The sequence below is a fragment of the Mercenaria mercenaria genome, chromosome 14 (genome assembly GCF_021730395.1).
Source record: "Mercenaria mercenaria strain notata chromosome 14, MADL_Memer_1, whole genome shotgun sequence".
Classification (NCBI taxonomy): Eukaryota; Metazoa; Mollusca; class Bivalvia; order Venerida; family Veneridae; genus Mercenaria; species Mercenaria mercenaria.
In genome coordinates, this window is record NC_069374.1 from 55,344,800 (window position 1) to 55,368,868 (window position 24,069).

Consider the following 24,069-nt stretch of genomic DNA (forward strand, 5'->3'; position numbering starts at 1 on the left):
CTATGGCAATATCACAATTTTGATGACATTTTCTTTTTTCCGAGTACAGTGTAGATTTTGATAAATGATCTCACGCTCATAAACCATTGGGTCTATAGTATGGTGAAAATAATTGTATAGGTCCATATGCTTGTCGTTTTTAAAAGATATTTGACTATGGTAAAGCGATTTGCACATTCGAAGCTGATCCTGACACATAATTTGGAACTTTTTACCTTGTCAAACTTTAATACCATATCTACCTCTACATGGATAATATCATATTTGCCTTCACATGGATAGTTACATTGTAGTTTTAATAATTCTACACACTTTTGCCATTTATTTATGAAATGATTTTCGCTTTTATATGCCGAGTCAAGCCTTTTTCCAGATAAATGGCAGTACATCGTTACAACCGTTTTTTCCAACGAGCAGTGTCACATCTTACATAGCTCCCTTGGTTGCTGATTCTTGGTCTTATTGTATCCGTTTTCGGGCTCTCACTCTCTAGTTCATACGTACGAATGGCTAGAGAAATCAAATTTATAAATTCCAATCTGTCTCCCAATTGGTGTGGTAAAAAAATGGTCTAATTGTCCAAATGACGCTCTGCCAAATACTCAAACAGTACTGTTAAAGTGTTTTAGTATTTCCATGTATAGGGAGTCATATTCGGGTTTGTACATGCTTGCGTTCGTATACATCTCCTCTGTCCCAAAGAGGTATATACGAAAACGTCCCGGGGATCTATATTCGAAGGGATCTATATAGGTTGTGACAGTGCAGACCTTAATGAATGTACTTTTGCACGTTCAGTTCATAAATATTTTGCGCGGACATGCAAAACTTTGCGTAGTTTTACAGTGCGTTCTGACGATAATGATTTTGTGACATGCGCAGAACGACATTACCAGATCTGTGATGAGAAACATCGTCAAACAATGTGAAGTCAGGCCGGAACTCGAACCCGGGGCTCAGAATACCGTCCAGATGATCTACTGACTAAGCTAACCTGCCGCATACACATTTTTCCATATTTAGATATGCAGGCCCTATGCCGAGACATATTTCCCAACCATTTTGAAATTTATCCTCGGATATTAGTAGGTATATAAATTAGCTACTACACACGTCGAAAACTACCAGTATAATGTCGTCACGGTCCCGATTTGGTTGATAAATGTCACGCGGTGAGGAAAAAGTACAGCGAACCCGAGACTATCGAATACTGTTCCGATGTTCTACAAACTGAGCTACCCAGCTGCCCACACACCTCCCACCTCCAACCCATTAAAACTGAGTCAGTAAGGATTAACAACATTTTATAAGATACACACTTGAGAGTTTTATTTATATATTTTATTTCATTTGTTCCATAAGGCTGTTAGCCCATCATGGCGTAACAAGCATACCGATATACAAATGAACACTTGGCAATATAAACGGCAATCTAGATAGTGGTACTAATCTAATTAAGGCTAAAGCAAACCATGCTGATTTTCGTAAACGACACAGCGTGTCTCTATATTGAATTTCAAGTGTCAAAATTACACTGAAGATGCATGCATTGTATATACTGATCAACTGAGGTGACTAATCAAGGCTTCGGGATAATGCCACCTTTTGGTCAGAATATTTCATAAGATATCGTAGCAACTGCTGTGAATAGATTCATAAAACGACTGTACATACATATCAATATTATAGAATAGTACCATCATATGAGTAGCATGTTGTAAAGTCCCAACCAGGAGCTAGATTTTCACGGAAAGGACTACCTTTTGATATCATTTGTTTTAAGCAAAAGTGCTAAATATAATATCAAACTGAAACATTGAAGTTTAATAGGTTGTAGCATCCTCTTAGACAAACTAATTATATTGCCGTGATTTTCCTTCTGTAGTAAGAAAATATCTATTGTAGAATGCTTTTTTAACCAAAGTAAAAATATCAGGTACTTAAAAATGCTCCTGTCTGAATTGTCAGTCAGAATTTTCAATATCATTTGTCAGGCTTACTTGTACCGAAGACTGTGACACGAACATACAGACTTTTCCCCATTTTTACCCTTTAAAAAAGTAGGAGTTGCTACATGGTTTTAACGTATTGTAGTACTAGAATAAAGTTCATTTAACAGTAACTTAAATAAAACGCATATTAGCATTACTAAGTGAATGAGTCCGAACTAAGAACTCACTTGCTATTTAAGAAATTTGAAGACATATACTATCATTATCTCAGTATCTGAGTACAAGCTGGGAGACTACAATTATTCTTGAAGTATGAGAATAAAGCAGAACCTGAATTCAACAATGTTTAACTCTTAAATAAGGTTGGACTTTAATGGTACGATACACAAATCATATTAATTGTAATTTAAACAAAAAAGTAAGCGAACAAGCAAGGTCGGATTCAATTTTAACAACTATGTAGATATATGATTAAGTTGTCAAATAATCATGGCTTTCGATTTGATAATCACCTGATTGATCACTGTTCAAAGTTGAGATGCGCAGGAATTGAGCCAAGAGTACTTTAGCCTGAATCGTTAAATATCCCATCATCTGATCGGTGCAGCGTGGTAAAATAAAGGATTAACCACAAGCAAAGCCTTTCATTAAAATATGTGTTTTGGCAATCAAATAAAATGAGACTAGCACCTCTACAGAATGTCTTCCTTCAATGTAATACATTTAACATGGGATGAATATGAATTATGCACATGTCGAATGGAAGAGAATAACAGGGGAAACAATAGTACTCGTTTTTACTATATCACCGAAACAAAAGCATTTTATGCAACTAACTGACACCAAGCGATTTTTTAAAAATTGTTCATGGCTGAATATCTTTGAGAAATAAGAGTCTTGAAACTAAACATTAAAAGAGATGGGAGAGTTGGTGGACCTTAGACTTCGGTTTTGGTTTTGGTCATATTTATAATGTTTTTAAAAGTGTATTTGTCACCTTGATTTAGAATGTTTGTAAGGATACTACTTTCTGTCAAAATTCTACGAAGCAAAAAGCCTAAAATAGTCGCGTTCAGTAAAGAGATTTCCTTTACAGTGTAATCATGTACCACAGAATGTATGTTTATATACGCCATGGAAACATGCGAAAGATTTTGTTAAATAAAGTATTATAGCATGACAAAAAGGACAAAGCAAACTAACGACAGAATAGTGTAGAATATGTTCTTGGAACATTCAGTTACAGTTTCACCATTGGGTAGTTGAAGGTAGTGGAAACGTGTGTCCGTTCTCAATGGCATCGTGTTTTCTTTTACTTTACTACTTTTAAGTATGTTTGTACCGTCTCTCGAAATTTACATGCCCTAGTTTCATGCTAGGTACATACATAACTATACATGTGTCCTTGTAATTCAGTTATTAAGGTACTGGAAGACAACAAATCAGGAACATGAAAGGTAAAGGTAAATTTTATTTACCGTCGCTTTGTGAAACAATTAACATAAGCTATGTAGAGCTTTTGTGTGACCCCATTTTAAGAACAATTAATACTAATTATACCTTACCCCCAGCAATTTGCTGGTACCCATTTACAGCTGGGTCGACTGAGGAAATCGTGATGAAGTGCTTTGCATAAGGACACATCGCGATGGGAGTAGCCAGGATTCGATTCAGCGGCCTTCATTTCCATAGGATAGCTTCTTAGCCCTCTCGACCGCTGCGTCCAAAAAGTTTTCCTGCATTAAGTTCGTCTTTTATTCACTCAGTTTTGATACTATAATTAAGGTAGATTATTGCTAACAAATAACCCCGAGAAAGAGAAAATCATTGGGACTACAGCTATACCTTTTTATTAAATGAAATGAAAATAGTAACTGTAGATAGGCTTAGTCTGTATTCATTACGTACAACTAAACGAAGCTCTCCAAGTTACCAACACTACATCTGACCTAATAGGATTACTTTATACGCTCGCCTATACAGTTTCTTCGATATCCACAAGGGATTCTCAAAGCCGATGTTTTTTTCTACAATAAACATAGCAACCCCATATTGAAATTCTCTCTTTGAGCAATTCACGTTGCTTTAACTCTTTAAAAGACCTAAGTGTAGGTTGTTCATAACATATGAAATATAAATTTTGTTATGGGGAATTCCTTTTAGTACAACAGAAACCCCACACGAAAATAAACAGTGATCTGGACGAATGTAAATTACGGCGTAAACATGGCGTTGTATGTGCATTCATATAAATAAAGGCCGTAAATGAGAATTAACAATTAAAACATTAACATTAACACCAGATTTTGTGGTGTATCCCATTTACATATGTTATAATAATAGTGAAAAAGGGGCATTTAGATATTTCTGTTACAGAGAAAGACTTTTCTTCGGCGAAAGCAATGCAATGACAATAAACTGAACCTAGGAGATGAATTAACCCTTACTCTGCTAAATTTCTAGAATGAACTTGTTCATCCTGCAATTTTGACAGTACCATTAATTGTTAAAAAAGGGTGCACACCAAAAGGATACTGACTGAATAGCGAACAGTGCTGCTCATGACCTGACTGCACGGATATTCAGGCTGGTCATGAGCTGCACTGGTCGCAAAGGTTGAATAAATTGTGTTCAGCATGATAAGGGTTAAATTAACGTACTATAAAGAACCTAATCCTTGGTGGCATCAACGGTATGTAGTAGTATGAAAGGGATCTAATTTCTAGGCAACTCAAGAAACCAAAAGTATGTACAAGCGGTTAGAGAACAAATGTTATAGGTTATCTGGGCAGCAGAATCCTAAAGATTTTATGAATACTAGTAACATATTTTGATGTATTTAACATTCGACTCGGCAATTAGCCAGACAGAACAACTGCGACGCGATCTTATAAACCTTTTCCCTGATTACACGCGATCGCCTCCAAAAGTGAGGCACATTATCATAAAGCAGCTGTACAACAAAATGAAGCGACAGTTTTTCCGACCTGCTACTGTTATTCATAGGTTTAATCTTTCGCAGTACATGCATGTCGATACCAACAAGGGGCTATTTTTTACAATAAACAGATCAATTACGTACATCTTTGAGTGTTTGAAGTTGCTTTAATTCTTTTAAACACTAGACGTATGGATTATACGTATGTAATGCAATATGAAATTTGTCCTGAGGAATACCGACTTGTGCAACAAACAGTGGTCTGACGTGGATGAATGTATTGCCTGTGAGGGCGTTTATAATTATCATTCACAAGATTTATAACAATCAGCAATACTAGTATTTACTATAGCCCTAATTTTCTATGATATTTTTTAGGATTTAGTGAAATGCTGTGACTCTAAACATCTAAAGAAACAACATTATGGGTATAAACAAGGCTAAATATCTTCTTTTAAATGTTGATTTCGATGTAAGTAAAGAATTATAACGCACATAAGTGTTTAAAAAAGTATTCGAGGACTTTTCGTATCTTACGGATATGCTTAACATGTTTTATAGTCAACAAACATTATTTTCTTGTCGTCAAAGGCAATCAGGAAGATGAAATCCGTTTTGGTAATTATGATGGTCTTTGCTTAGTATAATGTAGCATGTTACAGCAAAGAGATCTAGATAAATTAACTCCTTTCCTGGTCGATGTTTAAACATAGAATTAAAAGTAAAAACGCAATAACTGTTGAATAATAATTTGTACAAAATAATGCTAAATGAAAACAATAGCAATTTTGTATGTAACACATCTTTTGTAAGTTTAATTTAGAAGAGATGGAGGGAGAGTATTGAATATCATAGTAACCGTTTTCGAATTGCGTTTAGTTTAAATATTGTAGAGTTTGTTGTACATATATGTCAAATATGTCTCTAGGACATTCCAAATTAGGAAACTGATACCTCGAAACAATATGATAAAAATTAAGGATGACTACCCGTAATAGGCCTCAATTTCACCAAAAGCGTACATACAATTTGATACTCTAAGCTTTAAAAAATGTCAAACGATAGAAATAAGGTGCATATTGATAAGTTATATAGTGACAGAAGTTCTCATAAATTTCCTTTAGATTACCTTCCCTGATAACTTTGGTATCATGAGTTATCTCCCCTGAAAACTAGAAAAATATAATTTTCTCTTTTTCCCTATGGGGAATTTTAGATTTCTTTTTGACATTTGTATCAGAATCATATAATGCAGCTTTCTGTCGCAAACTTTTCTCGAAACCCAAGCTCAGATTCTCATAATCAAAGAAATTATTTATTTCCCATAGGCATCAGTGTTAACTTCAATACTGATTATTTCCCCCAAAAATTAGAAAATTCAAAAAATCTCTCGGTGAAACGTTTTTAATTTTGAATGTCTTTAAAGTTAACAAATTTCATTTAAATCTAACCATCCAGTTATCAGATATGAAATATGGCTATTACACCATGTTATCCTTAAGCCATAAATAACAGTTGTAATCGCAATAAAAAGTTAATGCAAACATGTTAAAAGCCTCCCTGTTTATTTGAATTTGGAAATAAGTATCATAGAAAATTCTTTGGGAGCACATACGACATCTTAGAGAAAGTATAAATCAGTTTGGTCATGACAGGTAAAGGAAAATACAACACCCGCTACCAGTTTCAAAGGGGACAATAAACAAGTGGTAATATTTAAGTGTATTGATATTGGCAAAAAATCTGCAATAAACATTTCAGATGATATACTTTGGCATATTTTAACAGATGATAAAAGTGCGCTGATATCACAAGTACTTTATATAGTGCTACATAAATTAGTGCTGAAGCACTGATATTACATATAGCGTGTAATAAAAGATTGTTTTTTTTTTATTTAAACAGTCGATGACTTGAATGTTTTAAATTCGTTAAACAACCATAAACTTCGATATTTATGACTGCCATTAATTAAATGAGTTACTTAACTGCTGCATATATATATATACATACCCGTACATAAAAGTTTCAGATGTACCAAAGATCGATTTGGCATACTTGTTATTTCTATTTCGACTAAAATGACTAAAAACTTAAACTCTTACATTTCAGAACTTACTTACGCAGCACTGGACTGTATCGGGTGTTCAAAAGTCAATGTTAATTGTAGAGCAGGTTGGTACAAACTCTTATCTGAAAAACTTAATGACGTCTTCAGTCGCATGTTTCCGGGAGATGTTGAATATATTCTTGCCGGGAGCAGAGGTGAAGGCGTCGTCCAAATAAATGAAAGTGACGTGGACGTAATGTTTGTTTGGCGCAATTATCTTATTGTTGATTTCGGAGGTATTGAAAGTGGTTTAAATGTTATTAAGACACATTCTGCAGATTCCCCACCCGGATATACAAAACTTATCTCTTTAGATATGACTAGTGAGCTAATTGGAATGTATTTTTTGATGCAAGCAACAGTACGTGATTTGAACGAAGGGCATTATTTGATATCAAGTAGCTGTCTTAGGAATATGATAGAAGACATTTTAAGGATCTTTGAAAGTACGAACACATACATACGAAAAGAGATAAAACCAAGCAGTGGACCATCCGTGCCTATATCCATTCTTAATGAAGGATGTTCTCCATACTTAAATGCTATACTTTTTGAATTCGACTTTGTTTTCGCAATGCCTTATTTCTCATCAACAATACTGACTACCTGGAAGGAACGTGACCGGAAGCATCAGTGGCCGCCATATTACGTCATCCAAGAAGTATCTGAGACGGAAGGTTTTGTCGTTCCAATTGGACCCCAGTATAGTGAAGAGCAAAACTATGAGTGGAGAATTTGCTACCTACCGGTGAGCAAAAACTGGTATCATGCTTAAATGCAGTGCAACTAAAACTTTATATACTGATGAAAATGTTCTTCAAGAAAATCGTTAGAAATGAGTGTAATTTGATTACTTCTTATATGGTTAAAAACATTGTATTTTGGGTTGTTGAAGGCAATGACGCAAGTATGTTTACAAAAAATAATATAATAGACATGTTCTTAAAGTGTTTAACTTTCGTACGAGAATGTTTATATTCGAACTATCTTCCAAATTACATGATACCAAGTCGGAATCTTCTATACGGAAAAGGAAATCCTCACGAAAAAGTAAAACTAAGACGTTTGTTAACAGATTTATTGAACGAAGGTGCTTTCATCGTTATGAGGTTAGAAAAGGTTAGAGATGCGATGTTTGTTCTACACAGAAGTCCTGTAGTAGCCAAACAAAATTTTGACCAGAGATCAAATGCCGAATATGTTTATATACTTGCTTTGCTAGTGATCGTATCTAAATTATATACAGCTATGCGCAATCAACGTACTGATATTGATGCAGCTGTGGAGTGTTTGGGGGACCCTTTGTTTAATCATCTCATATTCGCATTATTGAGACTTCTAAATGTGAATCCGTTACTTGTTCGAACTGATACTGATACGGATACGTGTATGCAAACATTGACTGCCCTGATGGCAAATTTATTTTCATAAGTAAGGTGTTTCCTCTGTTGCCGGAAGCGCAAAAACGAAACAGTGCACTTATTGTTCGAGTGTCCATATACTGACGGCGAAAGACTGCTAAATATGTTCCTTACTTATGTCAGTTCATTGAGTATTACTCTCAGTCAAATGTCAAGTCGAATTTCAACTCATGTACTCATAGACTATATGCTTGGTAAAATTAATGAAAACTTATCTAAAGTGTTAACTGTCGATCTGTACCCACATTCTTGATTCTAATTACTGAATTTCTAAAAACAATTGCACAAATAGTATGACTGTCTCATGTAATTTAGGTGGCTGAGATTTCAGTCGCATTCATGTAAAACATGTAGATTCAATAAACATAATTTCCTTTTCGTTTTCGGAGAAACTGAATTTAAAGTCATAGGCAGTACCTGTAATTATGTGTTACAATCGTATATTTTTATTCTTTTAATTGTACTATTTTCTGTCTATCTATTATATGTAATTTGAAGTGTATTATTTTGCTATTTGTATCACATGTATTTTGCTATGTACATCTTCAGATAATGGAGGCAAAAAAGATATGTATATTAAAGGAATGAGTTTCATGTTTTTTGTTTACATTTGTAAACCCCAAAACCTCGTACACATATCTACGATAACGGCCAGAAGGTTACGGCTTTTACAAGTGTTCAAAGCAAAAAAAAAATATGACATTTATTACTTTTGTTTCTTTTTATAGTCGTTGTTTTCAAATCATTTCAAATCTTTGTACTGGCAGTATAAATAAAAATAGAAAAAGTAATCCGACATCGGGAGCAGCACAACAGTTATCCGAATAAATTTGTTTTACAGACTTGTGTAGGACCCCCAAATGTAAAGATGGTCACATATGTACAAATGGTAGCAAATGTAAAATAATTTTACAGTATATGTTAAAACTTTCTACAAATGTAAAACCGAGTTGTTCCAAATGTAAAAACGTTGCTGGTGACATATGTAATAAAAAAGCGTCACAAATGTAAAAACAAAATTTTGGTCACATATGTAAAATCAGTTTCCTATAAATGTAAAACCCAATCTTTGCAATCACCCTGTGATTTCATCTGTATGAAAAAGTACGCTTTTTATTTTCTGAAAGAAAACAATAAATTTAGTAATATTTCTGAATAAAAAAACATATTCCATGAAATATTTACGATTCAGAGAGTTACCCTGAAAGACAAACAGGAAAATTAGAAGAAAGACAAAAAAAAAAAAAAAAAAAAACAACACTTGCGTGGATTCGAACCTACGGCACGCAGAATTCAACATTTCAAGATACCGATGCTTACCGCTGAGCTATCGGGACTGATAAAATCATTGTTATGTATGTACATGATTTATAGTACCTCTTATATGTCGAGAAAAGATTCAAAAATATGTACATTACTACGAAGTTAAGAGACTTTGGCAGTAATCCCTAGGTGAAAGGACAGGCACCGTGCCGCTCATTGTTTTAAAGCGAAAATCTGTTATTTGTCATACATTTGACGTAAGTCAAAACTAAGTCAAGACTGCCTAAGATATTTCTATTTTTATTTGATGGACATGCAAAGACAGAAACTTAAGTAGGTTAAGTCGGGTCCTAAGTCCAAGACTAAGTCAAAACTAAGATTTGTTTGTGAATACGGCTCAGGGCTTTAAAGACATCCAGAAAATGTATATGAGGATTGTCTTAATACGATGGCGATTGCTTTGAATACCAACATAATAATGTCTTATTTTCACTGTCTTTCAATAGATTTTCCTCTCTATATCATACAGGTTGTTGTCAACTGTACCTTTTAGCAATTGTATGTTGATCTGATACCCCACAACCCATTAGATCTTCATGTACATTTTACGGATGTCTTTAACTCAATCTACTGTGCGGAAATTATGAAGACTTGGCGTTGGCGTCACAATTATTTCGTTTATACCTTTGCTTGTTTGTTATGTGTTCAATGCCGTTTTTCAGCAGTATTTCAGTCATGAAACGGCGTGCAGTTAACCTAACCAGTGATCCTGGATTCTTTACCAGTACAAACCTGTTCTCCGCAGGTAGCTACCAACTTCTCCACATGAATCAGAGGTAGAGGACGAATGGTTTCAGTTACAATGTCTTTTATCAAATCGTCACGGAGAACATACGCTACGTCCTATATATCGTACCTGTCTACACGTTGGAATAATAGTCATTTACCGATTCCCCAGATCGGTTTTCTCACTTGTGAAGAATAGGGTCTTGCTCAGAACTGACCATCTCATATGAAAGATATAGCCAGGACGATGTCTATTTTGACCTTCAGTGTGATATTGACCTCTGACCTGCCTCTTGCACACGACACACCTACTCATCATTGTGGACATCTGTTTTTTTTTAATCTTTCAAGACACAAATAAGCTATGTCGCGGACATGTCAGACGAACAGACGCTTGTACGGATGGGTGCCCATACTGAAATCGAACCGCCATTATGACAACTAAGTTTAGCTACCGCAAGCGGGCTCGACAAAAAAAATGTAAATACCGCCTATAATACATAGCAAGTATTAAGTGATACAATACATGTTATTACTGTAAAGAATAATGAAGGGAGACGTCCGCATAGCTAAATTTTTGACGTCTCACGAAGTTCTAGTTGCCCATGATCATTGCGTAACATCTAACGAAAACTAAATTCATAATGATCGAAAAGACATACATACCTTTAATATACACTTTCCAATTGCATGTGCACGAATATGACGCGATAATTGCGTTTCGCTTCCTTTCAAGTGCTTCCTTAAGGGAAACGATGTACGTAGATCCATAACAAACATAGGCTCAATGTAAACATAAGCTGTATTTCACGCATAAGAAGTAGCATGATCCTTTTGGTGCTATTTTTCGAAAAAAAAAATCTATAACCCCCATCCCACCACCACCACCTTCCCCCGCCCAAGCAATTTACCTGTATTCGCCGCTAGGAGCATTGTCTTCTATATTTTATGCAGAAGGAATATACAAACTGAGGAACGGACAAGCCCATTACTAACACACGCGCGCACACTACACATATTACTACGTAGACCACTCCGGCTATATAGTTTTTGTTGTAGAAAATAAAAGGCGTGCTTTTTCATACAGATGAAATCACAGGGAGACTGCAAAAAAATGGGTTTTACATTTGTAGGAAACTGATTTTACATATGCTTTTGTGACGCTTTTTTATTACATATGTCATCAGCAACGTTTTTACATTTGGAACAACTCGGTTTTACAATTGTAGAAAGTTTTTACATATACGGTAAAATTATTTTACATTTGTTACCATTTTTACATTTGTGACAACTTTAACATTTGGGGGTCCTACAACTTGTAAAAAAATCTGTTAGCCAAACAAAAAAATGAACGAAATGGTCCAAAAAAAAAAAAAGAAACAATCATAAATGTGATAAATGTTCATTTTAGTCGTCTCTCACATAATTAAGGACAATTTAATTTCGAAATGACTATTTGCTGTTTATGAATTGTAATCCTTAGACTGTATCGATAATCAGATCAAAGCTTTTCGGCGTAAATGTACATGTGTACGACTACGTACATGCATAGTCATGGCATTGCTGAGTTTGACCACCCTAAGAAATGGTCTTGTCTATCGCCATTTTAAATGTTGAAGTATTCTAAGCAAATACAGTAGTTCCACAATTATGATAGAATACATTTTGCTTCTTGTAATTTTCGCTCCATAGTGCTATCATCCGGGGTGAAATGTTTTCACAAATTTGGAATCCAAACCATATTTCATGGGAAACTTGGGACCAACAAACTATTCATATCTGTGTCATAGTTATACATTATACTATACGAATAAATTATCTTCACGTTTTTGCAATTAATGTTGATGACAGTTCATACCCAAACAAATTCTCTTACTGATATTTTACCAAATCCCATTGAAATCTTTTGTTGGCATTTACACTTAACTTATGTGATTGGGGAATCGTCCATAGCTGGGATGTTTGAAAGAATGAATGTATATAGGCATTATGGCGGCTTTCTCTTTGCCCAAATACTTAACACCTGGACAGTTGTCGGTTTTTTTATTGTTTCAAATCCGTATGTACTTAATCTGTTGCCTTACAGACAGCTTCCAAAACGTCATTGCGATGAATGCACACTGTATACAGTTAGGATATCCGCACAGGCAAACTTCTACTAGTATTCAGCTGGACTAAAACTCATTGCCTTTATCGGTTATTAAACATTACCACTTTTGATGGATTTTATCACTACCACTTTGGGTGGATTTTTTCACGTCCTAAAACAACAGTCTGCTTATGTATTTGATAATCTTCAAAATATCCTTCCAAACCAAGCTTAAGAACATGAATTACATTCTTGTGCCGGTTGTCTTTCCGAAAAATTGCTACAACATTTTGAAACGACACTTTCAATTTCAAAATAAAAAAAAGACTAAAGGAAACACCATTTTACTACTTTGACAAATAACCACTTGAAGTAGAAGTTGAAGTTAAAATAGACGATAAACCACAAGAAAGGCCTTGACTGTTCAAACCGAACCATGTCAGAATAGAATACTAATTACTGTTTTTAACACTAATCTAATCACTCGAAGTTTCTATATAGATAATATTTCTTCGAATACATTTAACATGATAAATTATTTCTAATTCATGTCAAAGGGAAGAAAAAGACACAAGGAAAATAACAGTTCTTGGTAATATATGACGTCTAAATTGTCTATTCTTTTAACTTTACATCAGAATCAGATTGTTATCTCAACATCACTTCGTTTTACCGATAACCACTAACAGTTCGGATTTAAAATAAACTTAGGTCGTGATACAGATTGTTAGCAAATAATAAGTGCTTTCAATCTTTTTGGGGGCGGAGGCTGACAATTTAAGAAAAAGATATCAATGGTATATACTTATAGGTTAAATGTTTCAGAGGTATCGTACATTAGTGGAAATAATAAGTGCGCAGGCTGGTCTGGATCCATGCTGATCGCAAATGTACTATATTGGTTTTCTCATGGCGCAGCTCATAGAAGTAATTCTTTACTCCCAAGGGATCTTCGGAACTGACTGATGTTCAACAATGCGCAAAATTCAGCATTCAGTTTCTAACTGAGGGGCAATTCTCTCTGGACGGAAACACTTTACCTCGATAAAATATCTATTTAAATCACATGAATGTAGTTTACTTTTCACGTATGAAATATGTGTCATGGAGAATTCCCTTTAATATAACACAGATCATACTGTGATCTTGACAGATGTTTTCCAGAGAAAATATGTCATTGAAAGGGCGTCATAAAATTTTAAAGAAAAGCTGACAAATATTTTAATAGCGGCTGCTAGTAACACTTTTACGATCTTTGAAAGTTTGCATAGTTCTGTAATTTTTGATAAATGTATGAAAACCCAACTGAGCAAAATAGTAGGAGATTCGGTTCATCATTGGAAATGAATACAACAGCCCTCAAAATCCAGATGAGCAGTCTATTATACAAAAATATTGAATTGATATTTTATATCATGTGTTCTCTGTGTGTTGGCGACAGTACATTAACAATGATCTTTTTAGATCTTAAGTGCTTAAAAATCGATTTTATATTTTCACCGAGATAAAAACATTTTGTGGAAACTAACTGACACCAAGCAACACTTTTCGACAATATTAGTGGCTGAATATCTTTGAAAAATAAGTATCTTGAAACTTGCATTGATATTACACCGTTGACTACATGACTATCGCTTGTAAAACATCCGAAACAAATAAAAACAGATATATCAAATGCATATGTTGTCATGTCTACTCTGCGTCTTAGCGACTGCACATTTAGCATCTGTATTCCCAAAAAGTTGAATTCAATTTTATCACCGAGATGAAATCATATTACGGGATACCGACCTTTATAAATTATTCATGGTTGAATATGTTTGAGAATTAAGAGAGTTGAAACGTACACTGAAATTACACCTTTGATTGACCACATGACTATAGCAACTATCGTTGATCATATACCTTACGTTTTGGCTGTAATCAAAGATTAGATCCGCCATTAAAGTCTCATCCATTTACATTACATATTTATGCAGATATAAAAACATAAAATAGCAGATAGCATGCAAGGTAATGCCATTTCTTTACTGAGTTAAAAGAGACTATGTTATTCATTGATGTCATAATCTTGATAATATTTATAATGATATTCTTAATAATCTCCCTTATTTACAAAAAGTAGTTGATAAGAAACTGTAAAATGCTTCGTTTTTTTAATGCGCGTGTTTGCAAATTAATGTAATAACAGTATAGGGTATACAGCTATAGTTAGAATAAGCAAACCAGTTTTATTTCAATATTCTACAAAGAAATTCAAATAAGCCGCGACATGAGAAAACCAACACAGTGCATTTGCGACCAGCATGGATCCAGACCAGCCTGCACAACCGCGCAATCTGGTCAGGATCCGTGCTGTTCGCTTTCAAAGCCTATTGCAATTAGGGAAATCGTTGGCGAACAGCAAGCGGATGCGCAGGCTGGTCAGGATCAATGCTGGTCACAAAGCCACTATGGTTTTCTCATAGCGCGGCTCAAATAGAAATAGTCATTTCAGTTTCATAACGAAACCAAGTAGCTGAGGATAATTAACGTTCAGTTCATCATGAAAACATGTAAAAGTAATGAAAGAATATAGAAGGGCATCGCCTTGGAATGTTCAGTTGCAGCACTAGAGTGTTGAAGGTAATGGAACTTTAATGACAATAGGAGTTTTCGTCCAATCACGTATTGTCCGTTTAAGATTTCCGCATTCGCCGGCATTTTTTTGTTACAACCCAAGGATACGTAACCAGTCGCCATTAGGGATCTGATATCTTAAAAAGATTAATGGTGAAAAACTCAAATTCTTAAACGACGTGATGGTAACAGAAGACATGGTGTGTTAAACGCAATAATGCTCTTGTTTAAACATATTCATGTGTGTAAGTTATATAATTCGCTTGCAGTCCAACAAATATGGTATCTAAATAAGACATCTTCTGTAGTTCAAATTTTGCGTTTTGCATTATAGGCTCAAATGTAAGGTTAAGCCGTCTATTCACAAGTAGTCCAAATATAAATAGTCCTTATTTTTCTTCCTTTCTTCGTGCCCTTTTTCAAAAGCATCATATTTTCTTTTTCTGTACTACTTTTCAGTATGTAGCATTATGTCGAAATCTGCTTCTGTCTCATGCTAGATAAATGTACAGCGGCCTAAGATTTTTATTTCTTGTTGCAAGACCTTGAAAGAAACGAAAAGGAGTCAGTTCAGAGGGTTATATTTAAGGAAGAGCATTAAGCCAGGTGCGTTTTATTTATTGCCTCGAAATTTCGAGATACTAAGTAACTCGAAATTTCGAGTTACTATCTCGGAAGCTCGACTTATGTAACTTGAAATTTCGACTTAATTTTTCGAAATTTTAGGTTAAAATGGACCGATCTGCAGACGACCGACAAGCTCATTCCTGTATACCACCCCAAACGTCAAATGATTTCACAGTATGCTCTAGCCTTTCTGAGGTACCACAGTTATTAAGTATGTGGTGAACTTGGCGTTTGACCTCATGACAGCGGAAGTTATCTGCTAAGCACAGAATATCAAATAATTTATCTATGGCTTCTTTTAGTTGAACATCACACCCACACATTAATAGATCATTGGTGACTTCCCAGTTTTTCACGGTTGAGAAAGGCCCTAGGTGCCCCTTCGTACTTAATTTTGAACATGGACAGGTACATGGTTAATACTACTGACCTTCCACAAGCCAACAGGATGCTTTCTCACATGAAGGAATTCTTAACTCCCATGATATTTTAAATCCACAGCAGTGAGGTGTATGTGATGTAAAACCAGAAAACTGAACCATTTGGCCACTGAAGGCTCTAAGAATTTTATTTATAGTTTGAATAAGAACCATCTTAAACCCAAAGACCATAGTACGAGTTAGAGTTAGTAACCCGAACTTTCGTGTTCGTAAGTCGAAATGTCGAGATAGTAACTCGAAATTTTGAGTTCGTAAGTTGAAATTTCGGGATACTAAGTAGAAATTTCCATTTACGTTGCTCAAAAGTTTCAGTTATTAAGGCGAAATTCCGAGTTAGTATCTCGAAATTTCGAGTTAATAAATAAAACACACCTGACACTAATGCTCTTCCGTAAATATTTAATGAAGCTTATAACCCCTTTTTTTTCTTTTTCTGTAGTATCGATATAATCGATATTGGGATGTAAAAATCTAAATATCTGATTATCTAGAAAGTGTGGAAAGACGTTTAAGTGAGGTGGATTTTATATGAAATAGAGAACATCCAGAAGGTGTGGTCACGTATTATAAAGCGTACAGATACGGCAAACTTTGAAGGCATAAATTCATTTACATTTACATATGCACTAAATTCTTGTGGGGCATGCTGTTCGCTGTTTGCAAAATACTATAAAGTTGCTTAAGATATGTTAATCAATTTCTAAAGGTTCTAGAGGACGACGAATCAGGAATATATAAACAAGCATACATAAGTTTCGTCTCTTATTCACTCAATCTTAAGACTATAACTGATATACAAAATTCAACATATGGCTACAACTTAACACTTTTTCTAACAAATACTCACGAGAAAGAAACGAGAAATTTCGTCATACTTTTTATGACAGAAAATGATATAGTTAAACTGTAGGTAGACTGAGTCTGTATTCATTACATACAACTAAGCGAAGTTCTCGGAGTTACCGACACTATTTTTGACCTACTAGCATTTTTTACTTTAAACGCTCGCCTTTACAGGTATTTTGATACCCACAAGGGATTCTCTAAGCTGACGTTTTTTCTTCTGCAATAAAGGTACTAATCCCATATTGAAATTCTCTCTTTGAGCAATCACGTTGCTTTAACTCTTTAAAAGACCTAAGTGTGGGTTGTTTATAACGTATGAGATAAAAAAAAATATGGCATGGGGAATTCCTTTTAGTACAACAGAAATCCCACATGAGAATAAACAGTGGTCTGGACGAATGTAAATTGCAGTGTAAACATGGCGTTGTAAGGGCATTAATAAAGGCCGTAAATGAGAATTAACCGCTAAAACATTAATAATTTGTGAAAAGCTTGGACTAAAAACGCCAGATGATGCGGTTTTAACAGTGTGATATGCAGGCAAAGATATCCCATATAATTGTTGTTATAAATAAAGTGAAAAGGGGGCAAGTAAATAGATATTTCTGTTACACAGAAAGACTTTTCGGTCGTTGACGGAAATGTAATGACAATTTAATGTTGGTTTTACGATAAAAATGATTATGATCACTTTATTTTAAGTAGAAAAATGTGCATTTTTTCAAGTAAATATCCAGCTGAAATAGATGTGTGTATGAAAGGGTGGAGGAAATTATAGCTTTTAACCTAATAAACCACACTATTCCTGTTACCAGTACAAAATAAGAACTTTCCAAATATGACTTTTCTTATTTTGACTGGGGCAGTATTTCTAAGAAAAGTCAAGCTGCACGCAGGAGTTGCTTCCCTTCAACTTCAGAAATCTCTACCTATGGGTAAAGGAGATCACTGCGTAGACGACTGAAGAAAAGAACAATTATTTTCTTAGTCCGATTTCTTTATTTCTAAAGCATCAACTTCGAATACTTATTCGGCATTATCGTTAATTTAACACATGTTAATGCACAACAACCTAAAATTCCTTTTATAAAACATTCTCCAAAGACACACAATATGAAGTAAGATCAGTAAGATGCGCATAATGCCATTTCAACGCGGAAAACTTATTTGGCTAATGTCACTCTTAAAATTAAAACTTCTGCCCTTAGTATGGAACATAGAACATGCATTAACCATCAACCTGCTAAAGTTCTATATTGAACTTGTACATCTTTCAATTTGGACAGTACCATTAACTGTTAAAAGGGGTGATTACCAAAACGTTATTGACTAAATGGCGAACAGTTCAGGTACAGATGTGCAGACTGATCATGATGAATATATACATCTGTTTTATGTTTATGTTTAAAGGGTTAAGAACGTTTATAAAAGGTTATTTCTTCGCGAACATGTATATATTAAAAGAGTATACATTTGATTGTGATTTTTTGTGTTCATCGCTGGAGGTGAGCTATATATTGTAAAAGCCATCCAAACAAAGTGTGAGCGTCAAATCATCTGGCAAATCAAAATACAAATGTACCTCTTACAACTGGCTGATAGGCTTTCGTAGTAAAGTTTTTTATTATTTAATCCCAATGGAATTGTAGGGAATATAACTTTTAAATCATTCTTTTCTATTTTTGTTCGAATATATAACTTAAAAGATGAACAAATGCAAAGACAGGTTGCACTTCTTTTCGCTCTTTGTAATGGCGATTGATAATTTTTCATATAAATTTGTCGATTGTCAAAAAATTTGAAATGCGCACATGCGATTTGCGTGCGTATGTGCGCGTGCGTAATTCTTAATCCGTAATAATGTAATGTTATTAGATAATGCTTTTACATATCCATTGAGATTTCCCGTATTAGGTTAGAATGCAGTAATAAAGTAAAATCTATAAGAAAATATAAAATTAGAACAGAACTTTAGCGTGAAAATCTATTTTCATTGACAACAAACGAATTCTGGTTTGTGTAACTTGCTACATTTTAGGAAATACTAGCTCTAGTACTAGTTTTAGTCCATTTTAATCGACATTGCGGGGCGGGGTTTGGCGACAGTCCAGTGCATTATTGTGCAGGATATGTAGTATATACGGCAACCTGATTTCTTATTCACTGGCCATCTACCTTACATTGTAATCACTGTAGCTCTGCCTATTTTGCTCGTTTTATTTTTATTTATTTATTATTTCTTTTTTGTTTTTTTGTGAATTCCATTATTTGCCAGAGATTACTCCGCTCCACCAGATAAAATAAAACACACTATATTAGAGATAAAATGTGCAAATGCATGACAAATACTTCATCAGTGTATTTCGATACCAAAGGTCCGCCAAAACAAGAAACAATGAAGTTCTTTAAATCTAACGTTAATGATAACTGCTGATGTACATTGACTGATTTGTTCGCATTTTGTCACAATTCACTAGATGCTAACTTTAGAATACATGTAAACATTTTCTATGCCATTACAGAAGAGCATTTAGAAAGATAAAAAAAGATCAAATATAAAACTGAAGTTTTTTCTGGACTACTTCTATGTGAATACAAATTCAATAGACTTTGAAGAATTGCGTGAAATGAGAATCGAAATGTCCAGATCAGAACTCGAACCCGGTGCCTCAGCATACCGTTCCAATGCTCTACATACTGAGCTTCCCTGCCGCATACATATTTTCTCCCTATTTACATATTAAAGTCCTATACTGTGACAAATGTCCCCACTATTTTTAAATACATCCTCGAATACCAGTATGTAGTTTACATATTAGCTACTTCAGGCGTCAGAGACTACCAGTGTAATATTGTCACAGTCCCGTGTTGGGTACCAAATGTAACAGGGTAGCGAACCTGTGACCTCAGAATACTGTTCCGATGTTCTACCGACTGAGCTACCCGGCCGCCCTGATTAAATAATCAAGTCCTATACTAAGTATGAGTATGCAACATTTTATAGGAAACGCATTCAATGTGTTATTTACGAATGAACGCTTATAAATATAAACGACACAGATTGCAGAACGTACCACTATTTTGAATGGTATTTTGCATTAAAATAAAATTTACATGTACATGGCAATAAGAATGAAAACATATAATTTCAAAATAATATCTGAAAAACGAAATGAATTGAATTTCACGTCCAGATCTTTCACTGATACAAAAAGGGTCATCGGAGTATTGAACCCCAGCCGCCTATATGACAAGCTTTTCACATTTTTGGATACATCACTGATTAATATTGTTTGAAACAGAGTAAGCAGTAGAAAAATTCACTCTCTGGTTACAGTTTATTTACGACAAACTGTCGAACATATCAACATATAAATAACATTACTAATGCATGTATAATTAGACGACAGTGGGCCAAATATTGCGGATATGGACCAGTAAATTAAATTAAGCAAAATCCATATTAATTAGGTAAACTATCCGGTTATTTATACAATTAAAGGCTTACGAGGGATCTACTTTCCAGATTTTATTTACTTCACAACAGCGGTTGTTAAGTGCTGTGTGGCGGCCGTTAAAAGTCGCCCCGACTTCATCTCAGTGTTGTTATATTTTCTGGTCCTTCGGGATCATTGATTTCAACTCATTTAGATTTGAAGATTGAATACTGCTTAAGCCGGTGCTAGGGGGCGTGGGCAGTGTTGCATTTTCCATTACTGCCTATGAACAGACTCAATCAAACCGAGTCTGCAATTTTCACTGTTTGCATTGTTCTCGGTGCTTCCGAGGGATCTACTTTCCAGATTTTATTTACATTTCATAAAATATCAAATCGTCATATTAAGATGAAATTTGTCTTCTTTATGCGATAGACAATTGAAAATAAACATTTCATGCAGTTTATGAATGAAGGATTAATTAACCAAAGCTCATGCAAAATTAAAGACACAAAATGAACACTGTTACGATATGTGAGCCAAAATGTTTTCGCAATCATTTACGTTGTATATGTTCCTCCTATATTCTTTTCATCGAGTAACATCGAAATGTTAAACAGTGTTTGCCTATAGCCACGTTATGAAAATAGATTTGTTAGCATGTTATTGATTCTTCGCATACACGTATCGGTATCAGTTACAGCATCTAAGAGATTAACGTTCAGTAGTCTCAGTAATGCAAAGCCAAGATGATAAAACAATGGATTTGCTAAACACCCTACAGCTGCGTCAACGACCATTGTACGTTGAAACATCGTTGGTGGAGATAGTTTGGAAACAAGCAGTAGTATACCGAGTATACGAATATTTTCGACATTAGTTCTCCAGACACAATATTGTTTGGCTGCTTCAGGATTTCTGTGTAGAACAAACATTGCACTTCTAACTTTCTCTAACCTCAAAACGATGATAGCACCTTCATTCAATAAATCTGTTAAAAAACGTCTTAGTTTCACTTTTTCGTGAGGATTTCCTTTTCCGTATAGAAGATTCCGACTTGGAATCATGTAATTTGGAAGATAGTTAGAATACAAACATTCTCGTACGAACGCTAAACACTTGAAAAGCATGTCTATTATATTATTTATTGTAAACATGTTTGAGTCATTGCCTTCAACAACCCAGAATACAATGTTTTTAACCATGTAGGAAGTAACTAAATGACTCTCTTTACTAATAATTTTCTTGAAAAACATTTTCATCAGCATATAGAGCTTTAATTGCACTGCACTTAATTGTGAAACCAGTATCTGCTCTCCGGTTGTGTAGCAAATTCTCCACTCGAAGTTTTGCTCTTCACTATACTGGGGTCCGACAGGAACAACAAAACCTTCCATCTCCGATACTTCTTGAATTATGTCATGTGATGGCCATTGATGTTTCCGGTCACGTTCCTTCCAGGAAGTCGGTATTGTTGATGACAAATAAGGCAATGTGTAAACACTGTCGCTTTCAAAAAGTAAGCTATTTAGGTATGGGCTAATTCCGTCATTAAAGAAGGATATTGGCACAGATGGTCCACTGTTTGGTTTTATTTCTTTTCGTATTCCTTCGTTTATATTTGCATCGATCCTTAAATATGCTTCAAACATGTTCCTAAAACAGCTACTTGATATCAAAATATGCCCTTCATTTAAGTCATAGACTGTAGTTTGCATCAAATAACCCATTCCTAATAGCTCACTAGTCATATCTAAAGGGATAAGCTTTGTATATCCTGGCGGAGAATGCGAAAAATGTGCCTTGATAACAGTTAGACCATTTTGATTACTTCCAGAATCAACACAAAGAAAATTGCGAAAAACATACATGACGTCTACATCACTTTCGTATAGTTGGACGACGCCTTCACCTCTGCTTCCGGCAATAATAGTATCAACATTTACAGGATACATACGCTTGAAGACTTCATTAGATTTTTCAGCATAAAATTTGTACAAACCAGCTCTACAATTAACATTGTCTTTTGAACATCCGATACAGTCCAGCGCTGCATAAGTAAATTCCGACAGGTTACAGTTAAAGTTCTTAGTCATTTTGGCTTATTAGCAAGAGTGTGTTTAGATCGAAATCTTTTATATGACTTTTTTTCTTGTCTGAAGCTTTATATGTGGATATGACTAATATGCAGCAGTTGACTCATTTGGTCATAAATATTATAGTTAATGATCGTTTACAGGAAAGAAAAACAGTCGAGTGTTTATATAGAAGCAAGTCTTTATGACACACAATATAATACAAGGCGTAAGCACAAACTGCAAATTTATGGTACACTTTATATAATACAAGTGCTTAAGCACACTTATGTTCCTTTTTATCATGCGTTTAAATATGCGTTTTAACATTTGATCGCAAAGTAACACCTAAAGCTTTTTTTTAAAAAAAAAAAAAAACAACAACAAAAAACAAAAACAAACAAACAAACAAAAAAAAACAACAAAAAAGAAAACATACCACCACCAATACCCAGACATGTTCTAAAACTAACACCCGGGCTTTGAATTAAGGCTCCTTTTATCATATATAGTACACGATTTGGAACACATCCAGTCTAGATCTAGGTTAAAGATGTGAAAAAGCAAACTTATGTGGATTCAGGGCGTACTGGTGTATAGGTAGCTACGCGCCTGCCCAGTGATCTCATATTTACTTTGAACAATATATCACCTGCGCGTTTCTTGTCCTTTAAAATTACGATGCTAAGGTGGTGAGCGGGTTTTTGTATGTCTCTCATGAACAGACTAAATTATACTAGTCTGATAATATGAGCCGCGCCATAAGAAAACCAACAACGTGACTTTGCGATCAACAGGGATACAGACCAGCCTGCGCATCCGCGCAGTCTGATCAGGATCCATGCTGTTCGCTTTCAAAGCCTGTTGCAATTAGAGAAACCGTTAGCAAACAGCATGGATCCTGACCAGACTACGCGGATGCGCAGGCTGGTCTGGATCCATGCTGGTCGCAAAGCCACTATGTTGGTTTTCTCATGGCGTGGATCATATGTTTCTTCGTTGTTTTCTTTTCTATTCTTCCAAATAATATTCTGGCTTTTTTATTTCCTTATTCAAGTAAACAGGACGAATTTACAATGTTTGCATTAACTTTCTGATTGCACTTAAAATTGTTATTTATGGCTTTATTGATATCATACTGGTTTCGGTTTCAAAATTTGGGATGTCCTAAGTTGGAGAGACTTTATACTTATGAGACAAACAACACTGTATAGACATAGTACTAGAGATCAATCAATGACACAAATATTAATTCTATCCTGCGTTTACTTGTACACCTACATGACACAAGTTAATAGGAATAATGAACTAAATATATAGATAAAAACTTAGTGATTAGTCATTTCTTTGTAATGTCAATTCCATGGTAAGCCCTGAAGAGATTTTTCTTGTTTTTGTATATGATGTGTGATATGGTATAATATAAACATTATATCTAAATTTCAGCTTAAATAGTGGATCTGAAT

At 34.7% G+C, this 24,069-nt stretch overlaps 2 protein-coding genes across 2 annotated transcripts; one reads left to right on the top strand and one right to left on the bottom strand.

Annotated features, from left to right (window-relative positions):
• Positions 1–6,901: 6,901 nt before the first annotated feature.
• LOC123526876 (uncharacterized) lies at positions 6,902–8,796 on the top strand. The gene has a single exon (XM_045306124.2). The coding sequence runs from the start codon at positions 6,972–6,974 to the stop codon at positions 7,773–7,775; it is 804 nt and encodes a 267-aa protein (XP_045162059.2). The 5' UTR covers positions 6,902–6,971; the 3' UTR covers positions 7,776–8,796.
• A 12,323-nt stretch (positions 8,797–21,119) lies between these two features.
• LOC128548287 (uncharacterized) lies at positions 21,120–22,645 on the bottom strand. Its single transcript, XM_053522770.1, has one exon. The coding sequence runs from the start codon at positions 22,622–22,624 to the stop codon at positions 21,167–21,169; it is 1,458 nt and encodes a 485-aa protein (XP_053378745.1). The 5' UTR covers positions 22,625–22,645; the 3' UTR covers positions 21,120–21,166.
• Positions 22,646–24,069: the final 1,424 nt, after the last annotated feature.

Bases quoted from the DNA above. Each gene is read 5' to 3' on its own strand.
- LOC123526876 (XM_045306124.2), top strand. From the start codon at position 6,972: ATGACTAAAAACTTAAACTCTTACATTTCAGAACTTACTTACGCAGCA.
- LOC128548287 (XM_053522770.1), bottom strand. From the start codon at position 22,624: ATGACTAAGAACTTTAACTGTAACCTGTCGGAATTTACTTATGCAGCG.